The sequence below is a fragment of the Gallinula chloropus genome (genome assembly GCF_964237585.1).
Source record: "Gallinula chloropus genome assembly, chromosome: 17".
NCBI lineage: Eukaryota > Metazoa > Chordata > Aves > Gruiformes > Rallidae > Gallinula > Gallinula chloropus.
Window position 1 is genome coordinate 7,544,150 of NC_140102.1, and position 20,560 is coordinate 7,564,709.

General features: G+C 42.5%; 2 protein-coding genes across 2 annotated transcripts in view; both read right to left on the reverse strand.

Annotated features, from left to right (window-relative positions):
• Window positions 1–7,004, reverse strand: part of PPIL2 (peptidylprolyl isomerase like 2) — a 72,654-nt gene extending 65,650 nt beyond the window's left edge. The window contains exons 1-5 of the mRNA XM_084272030.1: window positions 6,930–7,004; window positions 6,779–6,828; window positions 6,197–6,242; window positions 4,918–4,980; window positions 4,688–4,739 (exon numbers count right to left, since the gene is read on the reverse strand). Coding sequence (XP_084128156.1) covers window positions 4,688–4,739; window positions 4,918–4,980; window positions 6,197–6,242; window positions 6,779–6,828; window positions 6,930–6,961 — 243 coding nt within the window. The 5' untranslated portion in view covers window positions 6,962–7,004. The remainder of the gene's footprint in view (window positions 1–4,687; window positions 4,740–4,917; window positions 4,981–6,196; window positions 6,243–6,778; window positions 6,829–6,929) is intronic.
• A 2,156-nt stretch (window positions 7,005–9,160) lies between these two features.
• Window positions 9,161–20,560, reverse strand: part of HIRA (histone cell cycle regulator) — a gene marked incomplete at its 5' end in the record, with an annotated part of 38,005 nt that continues 26,605 nt past the window's right edge. Inside the window, 9 exons of the mRNA XM_084272055.1 lie at window positions 9,161–10,121; window positions 10,688–10,776; window positions 12,647–12,810; window positions 14,003–14,125; window positions 15,874–15,979; window positions 16,973–17,031; window positions 17,777–17,938; window positions 19,273–19,421; window positions 20,217–20,321. Of these exons, the coding sequence (XP_084128181.1) occupies window positions 10,005–10,121; window positions 10,688–10,776; window positions 12,647–12,810; window positions 14,003–14,125; window positions 15,874–15,979; window positions 16,973–17,031; window positions 17,777–17,938; window positions 19,273–19,421; window positions 20,217–20,321 (1,074 nt within the window). The 3' untranslated portion in view covers window positions 9,161–10,004. The remainder of the gene's footprint in view (window positions 10,122–10,687; window positions 10,777–12,646; window positions 12,811–14,002; window positions 14,126–15,873; window positions 15,980–16,972; window positions 17,032–17,776; window positions 17,939–19,272; window positions 19,422–20,216; window positions 20,322–20,560) is intronic.

The window sequence follows — 20,560 nt, forward strand, 5'->3', positions numbered from 1 at the left end:
AATTTAGTTGATAAAAATGAAAAGAAACCATGTTTTCACAATAAAATGAAGCAACAGCCACCAGTGTTTGGGAGAGGAGTTTGCAAATAAATGTATTTCCAAAGTTTTGAAATAAGAGACTTGGCTGCATTTTTTTCTTTTGAGGGTAAGAAGCTTTGAAAGTGCCTGTTGTTGCTGGGGCAAGTATCCTCCTACCAGTCTTATTTCAAGCAAATGATGAAAATAAAAGCCCAAGCCTTACACTCCTATGGGAGCAGTGCTGGAGTGAGGAGGTGCCTGCCACAGGCTCTGCCATTGCTGCAGGGCATTGCAGGTACAAGCTGTGTGTCTCCATGTGCTTCCAAAGCGTGGATCAGACAGGCTTACTGCATGAGGCAGGCACCTGTACTGCTGTAATTATTTGATCATATTAGTCATCATCTCACCCCAAGTCATTTTTATTTGGTCAACACAGGATTAAGAGTGTGGGAGAACAATAGCAAGTATTTCTCTCGTACACAGCAAAACTTTGGGTACAGCTCTCTCTTTTCAGAGAGCAGGTGTCCTACTGGGAAAAATTTCCAGCCTTCTGACTCCAAAGTTAGTCCTCATTTTCCAGGCCAGTGGCTGTGCTGTAAACCATTTCTTTACATGCCCCAGACTCCTTTTTACGGTCATTTTCAGAGGCAGCCCAAGCAAAAGCCTTTCCCAACCCTAAAACAAAACTCCTCAGAATTTATAAAAGCTTTCCTATTTAACATCTAAGAAGCTAAAACCCTGTGCCACCTCAGAAAAAAAGCACTCTCTAGCCTGTAGGTCTGGATCCTGACCTTGCATGAGATGGGACACAACACAAATTGTGCTCTGCCTCACTCTGACCAGAAATATCTCTCCTACACCCACCACACAGCATCTTCAGGTCTGCTAACCTGACTCTCAGGCATACGTTAAGCCCAAGCTAAATGAACCTGGCTGAATCCTCTTTGCCCTTCAAGACATACACATGCAATGACTGCACCCCTGCACGTGGCCCTTAAGATGAGGATTGTATCTCTGGGTTATACAGGATCAGCAGACTCATGGATTTTAGTTTGCTCTGAGCAGTGCAGAGAGAATTCATGCAGGTGATCACTCTGTGCAAGTTTAAGAGCAGATACACTTAAAAGTCACAAAACTGACTTTAAAACAAAGCCTTAGAAGCAAACATCAGAGATTAACTGACTTTCAGCTGCCCAAAAGGACTCAATTCCCACAGAAAAGGGGGAACAAGGGACAAAAGCCATAGCTATTTCAAACACTGTGGAAGAGAGGTATCTACCCAAGGTTACAGAGCCTTGAATGGGGATGAATTACAACCACAATCATCTGGCCTGCCCACACACAGTCAGAATGTCACTGAACCAGAATGGAAAATAGGTATTTACATCAGAAACGTTACAATGCAAAGGAGAAAAATAGCTCAGCCCACATATAACATGGCCATGTAACAGAGCACAACTTCCTTGGAAGTACTGTCAAAAGGCACGCTGATCGATCATCTGTTCAGAGCTGAGATTCCAACAAACCAGACCTGCTCCAACCAATCCTATTTCCTGGAAACAGGTACTCCTGAGCCCAGCTGGCTGACTTGTGTGGGCATGCTGGTCACTGCTGTCATATCGCTGCTACGTGAAATGTTCTGGCAGGCTTGCAGCTTTCTGTGAGCCTGAGACACCAAAGTGCTGTTCTCAGGAAAAAGGAATGTGCCTGCTATGGCTTTCCACTTTATTTTATGCAATTTTGGTGTAAACATAAGCTAGGGCAGTGTCCTGACAAAGCTGACAAATAAAGTAAGTGAGCCAACACCATCTGACAGGCTGCAGTTCAGCTGCAAGAGATGCACTGTTTCTTCCACAATTATTGGTGCAGGAGCAGAAATATTTTTTATCTCAATGCATTATTTAAAAACAAAAAAAAAAAGAGGGGAATTCTAAATTTACTTTCTGGAATAACTAATGGGAAACTCTACAGACAAAGGTCAGTGTGGTTTGCTTCTCCCAAATGGATGCTGATGTCTGTACCGCACCTCGGGGGAATGTTCAGCAAAGAAGGAAAAAAAACATAAAGAAATAAAGGGAAGGAAAGAAAAAACCAATTAAACATAGTTCAGGACTTGGAAGAGTCAGATAAGTCACCTGTAGATCAGTTCACAAACATCCAATTAATATAAGACTAGCATAGTCCTACCCCTTGGAGCACTGTGAAGGTGAGTTAATGATTGCAAGGCTCTCTGGCTCTCCACTGAGGGGTCCTCTTCAGAAATAAGACAGCATGACAGAACTAGCAAGTATCAAGAGTGCACCAGGAACAACTGTAGCCTATTCCAAGTAGCCTACTGACTTCATTAAAACGTTTGGACTGTAGCAAACTGTAACAACACAAGCACAATCCCCAAATTAGCATTTTTAACTCCAGGACAAAACAAAACAAAAAAACCCCAAACAAAAAAAGGGAAAATTCTCCAGAATCACCAATGACAAATCCTCAATCTGTCCAAAGTAACTTCTTAAGTCACCATATAAACCACAGCACTGCAGCTACTCTGGCTCAATTCGTTTTAAACAAATCAAAGAATCTCTATTGTCTGTAAAGTCACCATAACAGAAGATATTTTCTGGCTCCCACAATGAGCAAGTGGTACAAGTACCAGAAGGTGCACACAGAGTGACAGATAACAGAGGGCAGTACAGTCTAGAGATGTCCAAGCTCAACTCACTGACATCTTTTGCCACCTACCCTACCTTGTCCCCCCATCCTTGTCCCACCCCCTTCCTGCCCAATGCCATCCTCCCCTTCTGAAAACCAAAGCTGACTCTCTGGGAAACAAAGGGTAAATGCTGACATTTCCTTCAAGCCCCTGTGCTGGGTTCAGCAGGGTTGTGTGCTGTTCTGGACAGCAAGCACCTCTTTGCTCATCGAAGTGGTCTGGAACACCTTGGTCTCCTGAAGGACAGAGCAGTACAGCTTGAGTCCACCACTAAACAAAAAGGAAGAAAAAAGAACTCTCCAAATGGAGCAATTGAGAGGAAATGGGGATGCACAGTGAGAGCTGCCGGTACACTGCAGCTCAACTACAGAAGCACAAATCTTGGTAACCCAACAGATCTCAAAGTCAGACTTCATTTGAGCATTTACGGCTCCCCAAGTACATTCCAGCATCACCACTAGACACACCACACTTCTCACTAAGCATTTACCCAGAGAAATTTTAAACCCCATCCCGGTTCACAGTGTGAAATGAGAGCAGGTGTCATGGAGCTGCTCCGAGCGACAAAAATCCATCTGGCATCACCCCAACGCTCCCAACTAACGCACAGAGCAGCGAGATGGTGGGAGGCTGGTGAGAACGGATGAAATAGCTGTAATTCCATTTCTTCTCAACAATACATTGGCCTCTTCATGTTTGAGGAAAGACCTCCAATCCTCTCCCCATCGCACCAACACACCTACAGTTTGCTGTAATTGAAAACACCGAGTCTCAGGCAGCCTGTTCATGTTTAGAGTTGGGAATGCTGCATCTGTATTTAGCTTCTCCTCGTACTTCTCTGCTGGGAAAATCTTTAATCAAACACAAGATGTTTCAAAGGGAATCTCATAGCACCAGGCCATCTGCAAAGCAACCAGCAATCCTGGGCAATGACTGCCACCTATCGCTGGGGAGAGTACCTGCACTTGCTGAGGGAAAGGACGAGTTTCTACCGATCGAGAGGCAATTTCTGCTTAGAAGTTTCCCCTGTGCCTGCACAGGGAATGCTCTCTTTTCTAACACACCGGGATATAAGATGATTCCAACAAGGAAATATTTCCAGTATTGCCTATTTACCTGGTACTTTACAACCTCACACTACTACAGAAAGTATCCTCTCATCATTTATGCAGAAAAAGGGGGGAGAAAACCCCCTAAGGTGCTGATGAATCCCAGTCTCACAGTGAACTGTCGTAACAGAGGCAAGTCAGAAGATTTCTGAAATATACTGTCAAGATAACTCAAAAGATTTTGCAGCTTAATCTTACCATTCACAGTATCACCTATTAACCTTCTTAATCTGCATAAAGCCAAATATACTTTGGTTAAGAAACAGCACCTTGCCCTGTACAGACTGGAATTCTGCATATACAAGACAGCAGCACAGAGTCTTTTCCACCCCTGAGCAGGCTGGCTTTCTGGGCATCACTAGCAGTAACAAAATAGCTTGTGTTTCCATCTATATGGATTTTAATTATGCCATACCTGTACAAAAGGCAAAATACCTTGGGATTTTAAATAAATGAACCACACATTTCCTCTGCCACAGCATTTACAATCTAATAAAAAAATTAAAGAACAAAAAGATTAAAAAATCCAAAAAAACTTTCCTCTTTCTTCTGCACACAGCTTAAGGTTGATTATTTTCTCCTACAAAGACTGTTAGTAGGATGACAGTGAGGGGATACCAAACCTCAAATTTAAAAGCCCCTTTTTTGTTTTTTCAAAGCTAAAGACAGTTCCCTAGTAAGTCTGTGTGCTAATTTCTGAAAGCCAGTCTCACAAATGCCATGCTTCATTCAGAGCAGCACTCCCATTCAACTTCATGCTTTCATTAAGGCATTTTTTCTTCCCCCACATTAAATAGGAAACTGAACATAAGGAAAGCAAACATATTGTGTGAATACGCCCATCATTCCTTACTTCTCCTGTGATTGGATTGGTTCCATATTTCTTTATCCATGGAACAATGCTCCTGAAAAGAGAAGGGATAGAGTAATAAGAGACAAGGACCATCAGAAACCTTCTCTTATTTTTGGATGGGCATGAATATTTTTGACATACATATTTTTGAGTATTTTTGAAGTGAGGATTACACAGCTGTAATCAGTTTGGCAACACAAAAATGAAGCTAAGTCAAGACAGTGACTTACAGTATGTCAAAGACTGTCCCATCTGGTGTGCAAACTGGGTATTCAAATGGCTGCAGAGACAAACTGGAAGAAAAAGTACATTCTTATTAGCAAATTCATCTGGAAATCATGACAGAAGCAAACAACGTTTTGCTGATTCACTTACACCTCAAAGCAAGATCCATACCAATGAAAATACAAAGTGGCTGCCCATACCTTCTACCTGATTCTTTATAAATTAACAACAAAACCTGTGAAACTGAAAGAAACTGGTGCAGTTCAGTAACTTGAAGTTGCCAGCACCCACAGGAGCAGATGCTGTAATACCCCTCAGCCCGCTTCCATTGCCATGTGGGCCCCCTCCAGCATGAAAGATGGTTCATGCAGGAACACTCATGGGCTTTGCACTGACACAGGTTAGGGAGCAACAGGCAACCTCATCCAGCATCTGCACTGGGGACGCTTCCGTAACCCACCCAGCTTTTACCCAGCAGCAGCAGTTAGCAGATGTGGATGGCAACTTATTGAACTATTTGATGTACAAGAGGATTTGTAACTGTCCTGGCTCTACACAGAAGAAATACCAGAGGCTTGAAGGGCTGGGGTAGCAGTAGAGCATGGGACTCTTAATGCTAGGGTCATGTGTTTGAGCTCCAAGCTGGGCACCTAAAAAAAGACAGCTGTTGCCCTGGAGCTGCCCGGAATTGCCTCTCTCCAACAAGCCCCTCTTATGGGGGAGTGATGTCAGGTGGTGTGGAAAACAGCCTGGGCTAACGCAGCTCCCCTGTGCTGACTGCCTGGGGAGCTGAACTCTGGACTAGCCAGAACCAGGACAGTAACCCACCTCTATAAACTCCCTTCTTTCACTCTAACTCTTCAAGCAGTAAGTAAACCCTAAACACAAAAACCCAGCATAAATATTGCTTCAATCTACCTAATCACTGTCTCAGAAAGATGAATGGTTGACCAAGCATATTCTGAAGTGGGAAAAGTAGATTCAAGTCCTGATTACACAGACTTGAAAGCCTGGAATTTAGATGATGACCGTTCTTAACTATTTTTTCTCTTGTGTATTCCTTTAGCCACTGAATTGAAACCCTGAGGACACTAATCACGAAAGGCATATGTCTTGTTTCAGGTCTTACTGAATTTTTCCTGGCTGCATTACTGCCATGGCAAGCACCAGTCAATGAAAGGAACTACTTGGGAAGAACATGGCTTCAGTAATAAGTCAACATCAACAGCCTGATGAATGGATGCGTTGGTTAATAGTGATACTATGGTAAGCTTGTTGTCTTACCTGCAGTGGTCAAATGACAAACGTCTAAAATTAGTTCGTGGAAGGTCTGTTTATGAAAAAAAAAACAAACAAGGGGAGGATTTTAATAAACAGGCAGTGCCCTCGGTAACAAGGAAAACATAACACAGGTAACACTGGAAAGTTACATTTTGCTACAGGTGGCAACTTACCAAGAACAAGTGTATTTGTATATACTGAACCCTGCAAAACTGTAACTAAAATCAGCACAGACACAGCTTCTCCACTGAAATTCCACACCCAGGGCACCCAAATCAAACCAGAGCTCTGCCAGACCGACAGCACCCAGTTAACAGCCCACGATGAACTTGTAACCACCCCCAAGCGCTGCCCCGCCAGCGGGCACAGGAGCTGCCGAAGGCGGGGACAGCCCGTCTGGGTGGTAAACCTCCCATGTCTGCTGGGCCCCGGTGGGTGGGTCCAGGCCCGGCAGCGGCACAGCCCCGGGGCTCGCAGGTCGGCCGGAGCTCGGGCAGCCCAGTGCAGGCAAAGGACGCGCTGCCCAAGGTGGCTCCGGCAGCCCACCCGGCCCCACCGACGCCGGGGACTCCCCGCGCCCCTCACCTGCTTTCTTGCCCCCGTAGAACTGCGTGTACTCCGCGCACGTGATGTACCTGCCGAGAGAGCGCGGTCACTCACAGGGCAGCCCCCGCACCACCGTGCCCGGGCACCCCGGAGCACCCCCCGCCCCGCCCCCGCGCCCGTCCCCGCTCACATCTTGTCCTTCTGGTGCTGCCGCTTCCCCATGGCGGCGGCTCGGCCCGGCCCGGCCCAGTCCGGAGACCCTCGGGAACGCAGACCCCCAGGCCCCGCCGAGCCGCCTGCTCCGGGACGGCCGCCGCTTCCTTCCGGTGCGGGTGCGGCGGCGAAAAGCTGCACCGTGGAAACGCGGGCGGTGTTCCGCACGCAGGAACGTTCCGGGGCGGGGAGCGCTGAGAGGTGACGGCGGGGGAGGCCGAGCCCTCGGAGCGCGCCCGGAAAGCCCACGGGCCGCCCAGCCGCGGCCTGGGCGCCGGTCTGTGCCCGTGTACTGAGCACCCACCTAAACCCAGCTTCGCCCCGGTGTTTGCTGTAGCTCCGGCTGGGCCCCTCCCTCACCGGCGCCAGGGCAGGGACGCCGGGGGAGACCCGAGGAGTTTTGGCGGGTGTTTTCAGCGTTTCAGTGATAACGTCTGATCCCCCTGTGGCCTTCCCCATTTCCCCACCATTAGTTAACAACAGCTCCTGGGTTGCTCACAACACCCTGCCCGCGCTGAAGGTGGGTTTTGCTTCAGGCTTTGTTCGGTAGCACAGCCTCAGAGTTTTCCTAGCCCTCATCTGCAGGAAGGGGCTGAATGGAAACAGGGAATTTTATCTAATTTAAGAAAAACAATCATCTTGCATGGAATTTAAAATTACTGTAATATTCCAAGTTCCCTGTCCTTATCTTGACTCCTAAGCCTCTCAATATATATATTTTTTTTTCCCTGTCCAGCTGAAAAGGGGAGTTATAGAGCAGCTTTGGTGGGTGTCAGGCCTCCAGCCAGGGCTAAACCACCAGACATGATCATTTGGTCTTTGTTCATCAAACCACCATCCTGACAGCTGCCAGCCAGACGCCCACTGCCTGTACCAGGACTCTGGACTGGACCCACCTTTTGCCCAGCATATGGCATCCATCTCCTGGTTTAATCATTCAGTGAGTGCTTGCCCACATACATGAACAGGAGAAAAACACAACCGGATGTAGCTGCAGATGTCCCTGCTCACACAGGACCTTTAAAGGTCCCTTCTGACCCAAACCATTCTATGAGTCTATGATTCATTTCTCTGAGGAATGTAACACCCATTCCCCTGAGCGCTGACTACTTGACAATAGCATATGAATCATTCACAGCTCTACCATGACTGGCTGTCACAGGCCCAGTAATCTTTTCAGAGTAGAGGTCAGGGGAAGTTGGATGGTGCTCTCTCCTCATCACCTTCACTTTCCCACCAGGTAGATGCAGAACCAAGCAGCATCCTCGCTCCATTTCCCATGTTTGTTGAAAACATAGCTGGCATTCTTTGGTATGGCAAAGCCAGTTGTTTTTACTCCTTTCCAAGACACTGCATTCAGTGTGCACATCAGATTGCTGTACAAAGAAGTAATGCAGTGTCTGTCAGGTCCAGGAGTTGAATACAGGGGGCAATGAAACCTTCCACGGGGTTCTGTTGCTTTAAAAACCACTTCCCTCACTCCTGGGATTCCAACAACCATGTAACTGCAGAGGCAGGGGCTTGAACAGGGTCAGTCCCTGTCAGCCAAACTCCCAGGTCCCGGCTGAGAGCAAAGGAGAGTGTTTCCAATAGAAGTTTAGGGGAGAAACTGCCCTTTCACAAGGGTTTAAATACACTCATTTCAATACTAATTTTCTTACTCAAAAGCATCTGATGGTGAGGCAATAAAGTGAGGCACACCTGAGCAGCCATGCCCCAAAAAGAACCAGCTCATACACACTTGCTGCTTTCCCAGCACCAAGCACGCTCTGGAAGAAAACAAGTTGGTTGATTTGGTTTCAGAGGAATTCCAGAACTACTCCACAAGTGAACTGCTGGCAGGCCACCAGCACCACTGCATTATTACAAAATGCCACACAAGGAACACAGCCACGAGTGCATGAAGCTCCTTTCTTGGTGCAGTGCTGACTCTTTCAGCTGTGGTCAGGGGAGCCCATTTGCATTGCCTGAAATAATGAGCACTCCCACACAGCTCCTGCTCCCTCAGCTGAGATGTGGCTCCAAGAGAAAATGTTGTAGCTGCTCTAGGGAGATCACAGGTACTTGTCTGATCATGCTTCCAGAGGAAAGATCACCCAGACGGGATTTATTTGTAGACCTGTTGACATGATTCAGCCTGTGTTGACATTTCTGGAGATGCCTGTGCCCTTTGCAATAATTCAACACCATGTTTCTGCTTTTTGTTTTTTAAACCAATGCAATGTTCATTTATTTTTTGTACTTACAAAAAGAGCCACCCCGTTGTATCCCTCCCCCTCCCCCCAAAATGCCTTTTACAAACATTTAAAAATTAAAAACCAGATGATGACATGTTAATTTGGTAGAATTGTTTTGAAACATAGCTTTTGCAATTAAGAGTTAAACTTCCTACAAGATGACTCTGTAGAGATAGCCCGATTATCGGCCAAATAAAATTCCATATTACAAGTTAGCAAATTCTAGTACAAAAATAGTCCATGTGTTAGAACAGCCTCTTATTATTATTATTATTATATTCACAGGAAAGAGTCTATTGGCTGCATAATACCTTTCATATTTATGAAATTTCTTTTTACGTGGCTCATTCATCTAATTTAATATAGTGTTGAGCCTCAATAAATCCTCAGGCAAAAACCCCTAAACAGGGTTAAATATGCTGTTCAGTGTACTCTGAAGTACTGTGCTTTTCACAGGACATCCAAGAAACCCCACAAGCAGTTCTCAGCTAGTTTCGATATTAAAATGAGATCCAGATCCAAAAGGACCCCCCTGAAGTATATATCCACAACTTTCCACAGAAACAGAGGCCACAGCTTCGATGGTCAAGTTTCACTTGGGAAACGGTCTCATCCACTCGTTGTTTTCACAAATCCCCTTGTGAGCTTCTTTGAAAACAAAAGCAGGTCACTCCTGAGGCATCTGGGACCCTTGCAGCACTGCTCTCTTCAGGAGTGACCCTGCTGACCGGGTTCTTGCTCCTCTTCTGTCTCTGGTTAATGCTGTTCAGCAGTTTCTCTCAGACCAGGCCCCGCAGGGAAAATCTGGGGGAATGCTACTTGTCTCTCAAGATGTCTAGCTGCTCTTGATATTCTGTGAAAAGCCTCTGGAAGCGGAGATTCTGTCCAATAACAGGAAGAAGCTCTTTCAATAGTTCTCTCTTTCGTAAACCCTGCACAAAAAAGACAAAAGCATCTTCAGAATGTAGTACTGGAGATCATTAATATGTTCTACAGAGATGTTTAAGATTCATGCCCTTTTTCCTGCCTGGAGAGAGCTATTTCATGTTCTTACTCTGCTTGCATGACTCCCAGAATAAAATCTGTCTTTACATTTATATGGTCATGAAGCTGGTATAGCCTCTGCAGTTCCAGACTTCAGGAGTGCTCTGAGGACAGACATTTCATCGGCACATCACTGTTCCAAAGTCGCTGTCTCAAGAATGTGGAGACCTGAATGTGCAGCTCTGCTCCATCTGTGTGATACTCAAGACAGCACCAGAGCAGAGACCATGGCAATAAGCATTTGTCTACGGTTTCACATGAAATAAGTACAAGTGCCATGGGAGGAAGCCTGCTTAGAAGATGAGAGCAGAGTTTGGAAAGGGCTCCAGGGTCAGCAAAAATAATCTGCAGTGGCTTTGTTTGCCTCTCAGTTTAAATATGTTATAAATTCTGTTGTCTATCCACATTCTGTGATTTTCATAGGAAACTCTTCCTCATTCTTTGTTAAACTTACCATAACTGTTGATTCCCACTGACTTCCAGCTGAGTAATGGACTGGACCCAGTAAATCCTTGCATAATTCTCGCAAACGATATTCAAACCCTGAATAATATCAGAAAATAAAGTCACATTCGTAAGTATTTCATTAGATATAACCACTCCACAATGTAACTGACAACATTCAGCAAAGAGTTAAAAGTATCTGTAAGCAAATAAAGTCAAACCCATTTCTATCTGAATAGGTATGTTATTCTTCTAACAGCAAATCTTTGGAAAGAGAAGATGACTCATTAAAGATTTGAGAGTTCCAAAGGCGTTTAAGTTATCAGAACCAGAAGCATTACTGAAGGTAATCTACAATAAAGAGAAAATCTGAAGTAGATACTCCAATTTGCTTTGAGCTGCCTTGATCTCAATTCTCACTCTCCCCCATAAAGATACCAGCCTTCAAAAGCCAAAGCAAAAAAACATTGGAATGCTGAAGGACTTCAACAGCCAGGGAACTAATACAAAAGAGATACCACAAGTTGGAAAGCCACAAGATGAAAACCAGTGAAGGGGAAAAGTTGTTAGGTTGCATTTAATGTCAATATATGAATTTGGAAAAACAGAGTCAAGTAGTAAAAAAACCCCCCACAAACCTAAACCTCCCCCCAAAAAAACAGACATCCTTCAGAAATAGTAAAATATTGCTGAACAAGAGATCTCTCAGACCTTAGCAAAAAGAGCTTATAACAACATTGAAAGGGATCCAATTAATATGTACAAAAGTTTAAAAAAAACCAATACCAAAATGTTTTAATAAAGCTGCACACAGTTTCCAGGCCAGCTTTATTCACCCAAGAATCAGGAGGGAATTCCCCTGCAAGTAACAGTCATCTGTTCAGGAATACCTTGCCAATCAAGGTAAAATAGATGGAATATTTTACTGGATTAGAATTCAGTACATGTTGAAATCATCATGGGAACAAAGGGTCAAGAATAGGATGTGGAATTTTCAAAATGTAGCAGACCCAGAAGAGTAGATCAGCAGCCATAGACATATAGTGAGGCACACTGTGCAGTGACATCCAGTGCACACACACAGCAGTGACACTGCACAGTGCAAGGTGAACCCCCCCACACACAACAGAGAGGTTGTTGATTTGAAAGTATCACTCTCTCCCTCTGACATCAGATCCAAGATGAACATTTTCATTTCAACATTGGAAGGACAGAATCATATGCAGGTCACCAAGCTCTCTTGTCAAATAGATTAGGGGTCAAAGGGCAAGGATTAATGAGCTCATTTTAATCCTACCAACGCCTATTATGTGGCCCAACATGAACTGTTTTGCTTCCCTCTGCGTGGTGAAGAATAAAGCTGAATTAATACACTGGGAACTACTAAATTTGGAATGCAGACAAGCAGAGATACAATAGCAAAACTTAGAATCCAAGATGCATAAAGTCAGTTGGTTGACCTTATTTAATGTAATAAAAATTGAAATGCGTAACCTAGGGGCTCAGCAGTATAGGCTGTTGAACATTTAGGATCTAAAAAATAGAAAGTGCAATTAACAAGCAAAAATTTGTGTGCTCTGGTATGGAGTGTCAGAGAGACAGAGCAAGTCTTCACATCAGGTCTCAGTTGGCTGAGGAATGTTATTTTACAAGGCATTGCTGGTTCCTCTGAAACATCTGTAGTTGCTGCCAGAGAATACATGCCATACACCTGAATCTTACAATGCAGTTCCTACTGCTGAAGTCCACAGATGGCACTGTTTCACAGTCCTTATAACAAAATAGGATTCCTCAGTACTGGGCACAATAAGAAGCAAACGTGCTTCAGCAGTTTGTTTTGGTTTTAAGGAAACACTGAGCCCAGAAGCCATTGCTAAAAGGAGGTTAACTGCAATCATGCTTGGACATGATGTGAACAGTGGTTCTTAAAAATCCCTGCAAACAAGCAACCCAGCGTGGCAGGTCTCACCTTCATTAACTAGGTACCGTGCATAGATAAGGAGCCAGTGGCGATATTCGTGACTGGACTGTAACATAAGTGCTGCTGCTATCTGGTTCTCCAAGTACGCGAGCGTTGTTTCTTGCTGCACTAAGTGAGGCATGGAGAACAATCTTGCAGCTTGCCTTCCTGAACTGTGAAGCAAAAGAAAAATTAACTTGCCAGCTATAAAATCAGATAGTTTAAGGAACACAGATTTTTGTAGTACAAGCTATTCTACACTTATCTTTCAGAGGCACCTACTGCTTCCAGAGTTCAAGGTCTTAGTAACAAAGGTGGCACTTCATAGCAAATTGTCCTTCCTGCCCTGGACAAGTATTAAGGTCCAGGGAGGGTTTTCTGCCTCCTGTTGTTTTCTTCTTCCTTCCATCTGTCTTCTCTTTAAAAAGACAAGCTTTTCAGTGACCGACTGCTCCCAAATGCTTACAGGAAATTAAGATGGCTGTCTTTACCTTTCTTTGCCCCTCGTAGGTGAAAGTCACAAAATGAACACAAAATACAAAGTCAGCCTAAAGCATTTAAAGGATTTCTTGCACATGAAAGTACTGTCATAAGAAGACTAATTTGAAAAAAAACCTAGGCAATTATTTCTTTTTTTTTAAAAAGCTGCTGCTTTTAAATCTGATATTTTCTCTCCCTCAAAAAAAGAATGTCGTTTATTTGGATTTCAAATGTGTTTCCCAATTATTTCCCCTTCCCCTCCCATGAGAAAAGCAATGAAACCATACAACTCTATACAGTTTCTCACATAAAAAAAATTAAACTCAGATGAGAGGGACAAAAATAGTTTTCCCAGGCAGATTTCTGTGCTAATTCAAACCCAGGTGAGGATGGGCTATTAAATTACATACAGGAGTCTGCTCTGGCTCACACAATTCCCTGGTGATATTTTCAGATGTTAAAAACACGCATTAGATGACTAATCGGTCAACTTTCTCAAAGACTTCATTAAATAGATCCCTTGAGGACAACTGAACTACTCAAAATTTGTAGGCTCACTCCAAGGCTGGTAAAGTAAAAATTAAAGTGTAACATGCCACAAATTCAGTACATGTACAGAATTGTCAAATACTTCATCTAGCTAATACAGAGCAGCCTTAAAATGATTAAGTATAGAGCATGCTTTCCTGCCCCCCAAAGTCTCAAAATAACATTAAGATACAAACTATAAATGTGCAAAGGTATAAAAATAATTCTATGAGGTACTGATAATTTTCAGTGCCATTACCATCTGAAGAATTAACTCACTGATTCAACCACATGATTAAATTATAGGGAAAAAAGAGAGACAAACACGCTGATCAAAAGAAGCAATGAAGCACGTACTTGGATGTCCGTCCCTGTATTACAGCTAAGGGCCCAGAACACAGCATGGCTTCTTGGGATGGCAAACTATTCCTGAAGTCTGCACATTGTGCTAGAGAGTCCTGTTTGTCAGAAACAAGATTCCTGAAAGAAAAATCAAAGAAAGCACAAGTTTGAGCAGAGCACGCAGTGATATGAGGGAATTCAGCTCTGTTCTTCCTCAACCTGTATTTTCACAGATAACAGAGAATTATCACACTGAGATGCTCAGGACTTACGTGGGTCCCAACTGTTCCCACTCCACATCCTAATTTTGCTTGTGCTGTCATGGAAATGTTCCTCCTACCCTCACAGTTCACAACATATATTGGACATTAATTGTGTAATACATTTTAGCATTAGTTCTGAAGGTAATGAACTGTCTACTTGTTACATCTAATAAGAGGTCATGCCCCAGAAGAAAGACTAGAATGAACACAGGTAACAACTTTCTCATTAAGAACTTGATTTTACCTTGTGTCAGGTCCCCCCAACCCACCAGACATGTCAGGGATCACACACATTGACACGTTCCCATACATTACATATGGAGGGAGCTGGCTGTTGGAGCTGGCATTCCCACACCTAATCAAGGGTATCATTTCACTGGCATGATGTGCCAAGGGAATCAGTGGCTCAAACCAATGCTAAGTTTAGACCTCCAGACAGCTCAGAGGTAAAATGACACAAATATTTAAAATACCCTTTACTGCTTTATCACATTTAAATTCATACAATAACTGAAGGGACTGGTTTATATTTCCAAAACTGGGGAATGACAGCAAATTCAGAGTGCCTGTCCTCTGACCCCTGACTGGGAAAGTTTCTGCATTAATTCTCAGTTCATCTAAAGAACAAATAAGGTGTTTTTTTTCTTTTCAAAGGATTCACATCAAATAGTCGACTAATAACAATTATTCTAAGGAATTAAAACAATAAGCCCTTTCATCAAGCATGATCATTACACTAAGTGCCAAAATTATATTAAGACTGCAACATATTTTTCCTCTTAGGAAGACAACAAAGAATCTGTTTTGGAAAGACATTGTGAACAGTTTATCTGTGGACTTTTTAATGAGAACTTATGACTTTACAGGAGTAAGAGAACTGATGGGGAAGCCTGTGTGATACTCAGTAAGGCACAGGCTGTTATGCAGTCTTTCCTCATGTTTGGGATATCAGTAATGACTCTTCCATGGGAATTCTGAGGTACAATACTACCTTCCCTCCTCTACCACCTGACTTAATATCTTCATTAAAGTTTTACATCTTGGAGGCAGAGAACTCTCTTCAAACCTGATTGGTCATCAGATCCAGAGAAAATATTACAAGTGATGGGGACTGACAAAGTCAGGCACATACAGCATTGGAGTGCATAGGGCTTATTTTCTCTGGAAATGGAGCCAAATAATTTTAATGTGTCTAAACTCCCAACAAAACACTGAAAACTGTTTTGACAGATTTTCCAGAACTGCATTCTTTTATATAAGAAAGTGAATTGTAAGGCTAGATTTGCCAGCTGCTTGACAGATTCAACTGATGTACATAGCAAAAGACTACCTAGGGGTATGCTGGTAAATGAGCTTGCACCATGTAGGAAAGAAGGACAAAGGACTTCAACTAATTTTTAGTTAACTTTTAGTATAACTTTTAATTTTTTTAAAATTTTAAACATAACAAATCCTAAGAATGTAATAGAGCAAAGCCTAGACATGCAATAGTGAACCAAAGCAAATCTAAGCCCTGCGTGCGGTCCTACTCAGACTAACCTTCAAAAGATGGAGTGAAGCAGGAAATCAGAATACACACCAGTTCAGCTAAGTTGTAAGAGCAGGAAATAGTAGCTAACTTACCACGTAGAAAGAGAAGGATTAAAGCAGTATGCCTTTCCATCTGACATGCTCATTACAGGTATACCATGTTGAGTCAGCAAGATCTGAGACACGGTTGCATCACTTCCTACAAGTCAAATCAGACCAAAGTATTTCTCTTGGAATCTTGCTTAACATTCATACTGGTAAAAACTGCTATCCACCCTGAATTACCAGTCATAACCAACAGAGAAAGGTTCAGTAGTGTTCTCCAGTGTCGATAAGAAGGTCAAGACACAAGCTGGTGATGGTAAGCACCAGGCTTGGTACTGTAGCATTAAAACCACTCTTACACAAACTACATTATCAATCTTGATGCTGCAATGCATACAACACAAGGGCTTAATTGGAAACATTCTCCACATCTAGGGGCAATCTTCAGCAACTTTGCAATGTCTTCTGTATCCCAAGAATCCATTATCTTTCTTTTTTCCATTAAGTTAAAATTCTAAAAACCAGCACACTTAGAAAAACATTGTAAGGGCATTGTGTAAGTGGGATAGTGAGTCTCTCATTTCCCAGGATATTCCAGGTCCAGGGTTTATGCGTGTAAATGAAGACATTTGCAAACTGCTAGTACAACCACTTCTCTGGGCAGTTGTGATTAGTACTGTATGGATTAAAGCTAAAATAGAAGTCAACGTGCTCTGAGATATCACTTTTTTGTTTTGTGCCAGTTATTGGCCATGATAGAAACGGAAGACTGTAAAATAACTAATCAGAAGATGATCAGTTGCTGATCATCATTAAGATAATAAACATGCAGAGTACACAGAAACTGCTGTAATAGCAGACTTCAATATTTTGTGATCTTCACAAACCTGAATTTTCACAATCAAAAGCAAACCAAAATATAAGAAGCTACAGAATTTTGTACAAGCCTGTTACCCACTGATGTTCTCATCTCAGTTACTTCTACAGCATTTCGACACCGCCAATGGTTTCCCTTTATTACACAATAATGAAGAAAGACTATTTGCTTAGGCTCTTCAGGTTTTGTAAAATTTCAGCATATTCATAAATGGCACTAAACAGTACAGGTGGGCTCGATGGTCAGTAAGGAAACATCCCTTTTTATTACCTGAAAATATGGTTTGTAAAGACTCATCTCTAACAATAGCTGTCTGCTTGTGAACATCCCTGAAAGACAAAAGGACAAGGCTGCAGTTTACAAACTACTGAAAACGCCAAAATCCTTGAACAAATGCACTACTTCAACATTCATGACAAATTGGGTGTTTTGGGGGAGTTCAATTGGGTTTTTTGGGTTTGTTTTGACATTTTCTTTATTGCTTTGACAAAATTATTTTTGCAAACCCAAACCCTGATGGCAGGACAAAAGTCAGTAACAGCGAACAACTTTTACAGCTCTTTATCAGGGAGCCTCATTACAGCTAAGCAAACACGAAGGATCCAAATAACTCCTCCAGGAGCTCTGACTTGTGTGACACCTTAAATTAAATTCAGTAACTGTAAACAAGTACTGCAATTTTTGTCTTAGTATCTTAGAGATTGCTTGAGTACTTGTAACTTAAACTTATGTACTTTATTGTTAAGTAGGATGGAGGTTCCCATTTTTCTCCTTTCCACCCTTCCAAGCAATTCCATGAGCACCACAAATCTATGCTAAGGAGGCCGTTAAAACCAGTAACTTCTAGCTGATCCTTTATCTACTTTCCAGAATTAAATTCACTATTATAAACTGTCCTAGAGCAGAGAAGAAACAGGATTCAAGGCCTGCCCAGTTAACTCTGCACATTATATCCAACATCAGTGTTCAGAACTACTGTGGTTTAAGCCTCCATTTAAACAGCAACCCATCGACACAACCAGTTACCTACAAAACCCAGGCCAGCCAGCTGTGGCAGCCTGGAGTGGTACTTACCAAACAGAGAGTGTAGCTGCAGTGGTGAGAGCCATGACGTAAGAACCCGTGCAATGTAGGGTGGAAATGGGTGTATTCAATACTATAGGAGGAAGAAGGCGACGACCACAAGCTGAAAATACCGACAGTGTTCGTTTCTCACAAGCCACACTCACAATCTCACTGGGGAAAGAAAAAAATAGTTAAATAAGAAAGATTTACATTTTATCAAATGCAAATAGCATAAAACCATACTGATTTCTTCAGTTATCGTAAAACTTAGGCTAATTCCCCCAAAGAGTAACTATTACAGCTTTTAAAAAAACCTGCTGCATACCAAAAGGGAAGGTCAAAGAACTAGAGAGACTATACGTGCACTGCATGCATGTAATTTGATTATAACTATGGTGGTCTAAGGAGATGGGCCAGAGAGGATTTGCAGACAGAGATTGTACCTTTTGTTAAACAAAGGAGAATAGTTGGAAGTAACAGTAAAGCTCTGGGTATACAGAATCTCTTCTTCAGGGCTGTACTTGTATTCAGCTTTAAAATTTGCTGCTCCTTTTTCAGACCTGGACATACAGCCCGAGAATGGTTTGGGTTGGAAGGGACATCAAAGATCACCTAGCTCCAAACCCCTGCTATGGGCAGTGACACCCTCCACTAGACCAGGGTGCCCCAAGTCCCATCGAACCCATTCTTGAACACTGCCAGGGGTCCAGGGACAGCCACAGCTTCTCTGGGCACCCTGTGCCTGGGCCTCCCCACCCTCACAGGGAAGAATTTCTTCCTAATATCTAATCTTAATCTACCCTCTTTCATCTTAAAGCCATTCCCCCTTGTCCTATCACTACATGCCTTTGTAAGCAGTACCTCTCCTGCTTTCCTGTAGGCCCCTTTAGGACCATGGCTCAAATGTCAGAAGTAAACTTTCAATTTAAACTCTGAGGGTGAAACTAAGCAAAATTGAGGAAAAAACAAAAAAAACAAAAAACAAAAACAAACAAACAAAAAAACCCCAAAAAACAAAAAAAAACCACCAAGAGAAAAAAAAAACAGCAAGAGACTCAGGAAAATACTTCTATGTCACAAAACATTCCAGTTTTTTAGTCTTTTCACACTTGAACAACAGTCACTTGGCATGTTTAGTCAAGTTTAATGAATAAATTTAAAGGAGAAAGGTATACATGCAGGAAAATAGTTGTGGTTAATGAGAACTTGTGATGTTTTAAGACTACATAGAGATAGCAACTGCTGGAGTGAAACTGGTCTTAAGACTCAAAGCAGTATATATTTTATCTGCAAAGCACTTCCTATGAAAGACTGAGTAGAAATTACACTGTGTGTGTGTGTGTGTGTCTGTGTGTCTGTGTGTCTGTGTGTGTCTGTGTGTGTGTGTGTGTGTGTGTGTGTGTGTGTGTGCAATAAAACCAGCAAATGCCAGTAGCCAACAGAAATAAATCAGAATCCCTACAGGTCCCTTCAGGACTGTCTTCCTCCAAAATATGCTCTCTTACCAGCTTCCTGCTGCAGTGAGAATCCGACTGGTGAGGACTGTCTCCCACTCTTTTCCTTCCCGATTACACTTTAACCTGCTCAACTTTGAACCTCCCACTGTGGTCATTTCATTCTCCACTTCAAGGTACATTGATGGATCTGAACTTACCTGAAATACAAAAAATGAGATATTTTTTGGAAGAGGTAAAGAACTGCATAAAAAAACCCAGCAACTGCTTTTAGATCCACAACAATGCCATCTTTAAGACTGGATCTAAGCATGACTTTCTCTGTTTAAAGTGGCTTCTAAACGTACTGTGGTGCTTCAAATGAAGCTGACCTCTGAAAATCAGTCTTTGCTAGAACACAAATAATTCCTTTATATTCAGAACGTAAGACTAAAGAAAGGTTGTGCTTCCTAATTAAGGGCAACAGATCAAATCTAGATGTGCCCACCCTACAATCTGCAATTAGAACCAGACTAGCACAGTTAGCACAGCTTCAACATGCAGAAAAATTATTTCATAACTACTTAAAGTAACACTGTCACTCTTTGCCAGTCTTCAGATGTAGAGCACCCCCCAGAGAGCTCTCAGAAAATACTTGGTTTTACCAAGTATCCTCCCAACACAACTGTAATAACACCACAGCCGTTACTCCTGTTGGAGCCTCTTATCTTTACAACACACTTTGGTTACCCAGGAGGCAGGACTGATGAACCAGAGGTATTCCTCTGAAATTTAGCTAGTTCCAAAGTGTCCTATTCTTAACTGATTTGCCATTAGCTTTTTTCCTATAGACATATTCTTAGAAGCTGAAGTACACCATCTTGCTTGCTTGAACAAATATACATATTCAAAGGTTAATTTGTCAAAGGATCTGAGTAATCTATGAATACGAAAGAAAAAAATCAGGATTTCTTTTTAATTATTAAGCTTTTTTTCCCCCCTTATAATCTACTTACTTGCAAAGTAAACGATTTCTGTGGGACTGGGGTTGGCAGTTTAAGTGCTAATGCTGGTGCAGAGATGCAGGCAGCATCCTTCTCGGAGGCCAGTGTAGCTGGGGACTGGGAAGAAAAAAAAAGATAGTTGCAAAAGTAGTTCATTTTTTTCCATTAAAAAGTTAAAATAAAAGATATTCTATAACACTGGTTGATTTGAAGATTTTTTTTTTATAAATTCCAAATAACACCAATTGCAAATACTAATATTTTTCCCAATTAGTTGTATAAATACCATTTTTAAATATATATAGCTTCTAAGAATTAAAAAAACAAAAGAAACTAGAAGTGGTTGGTTTCCAACT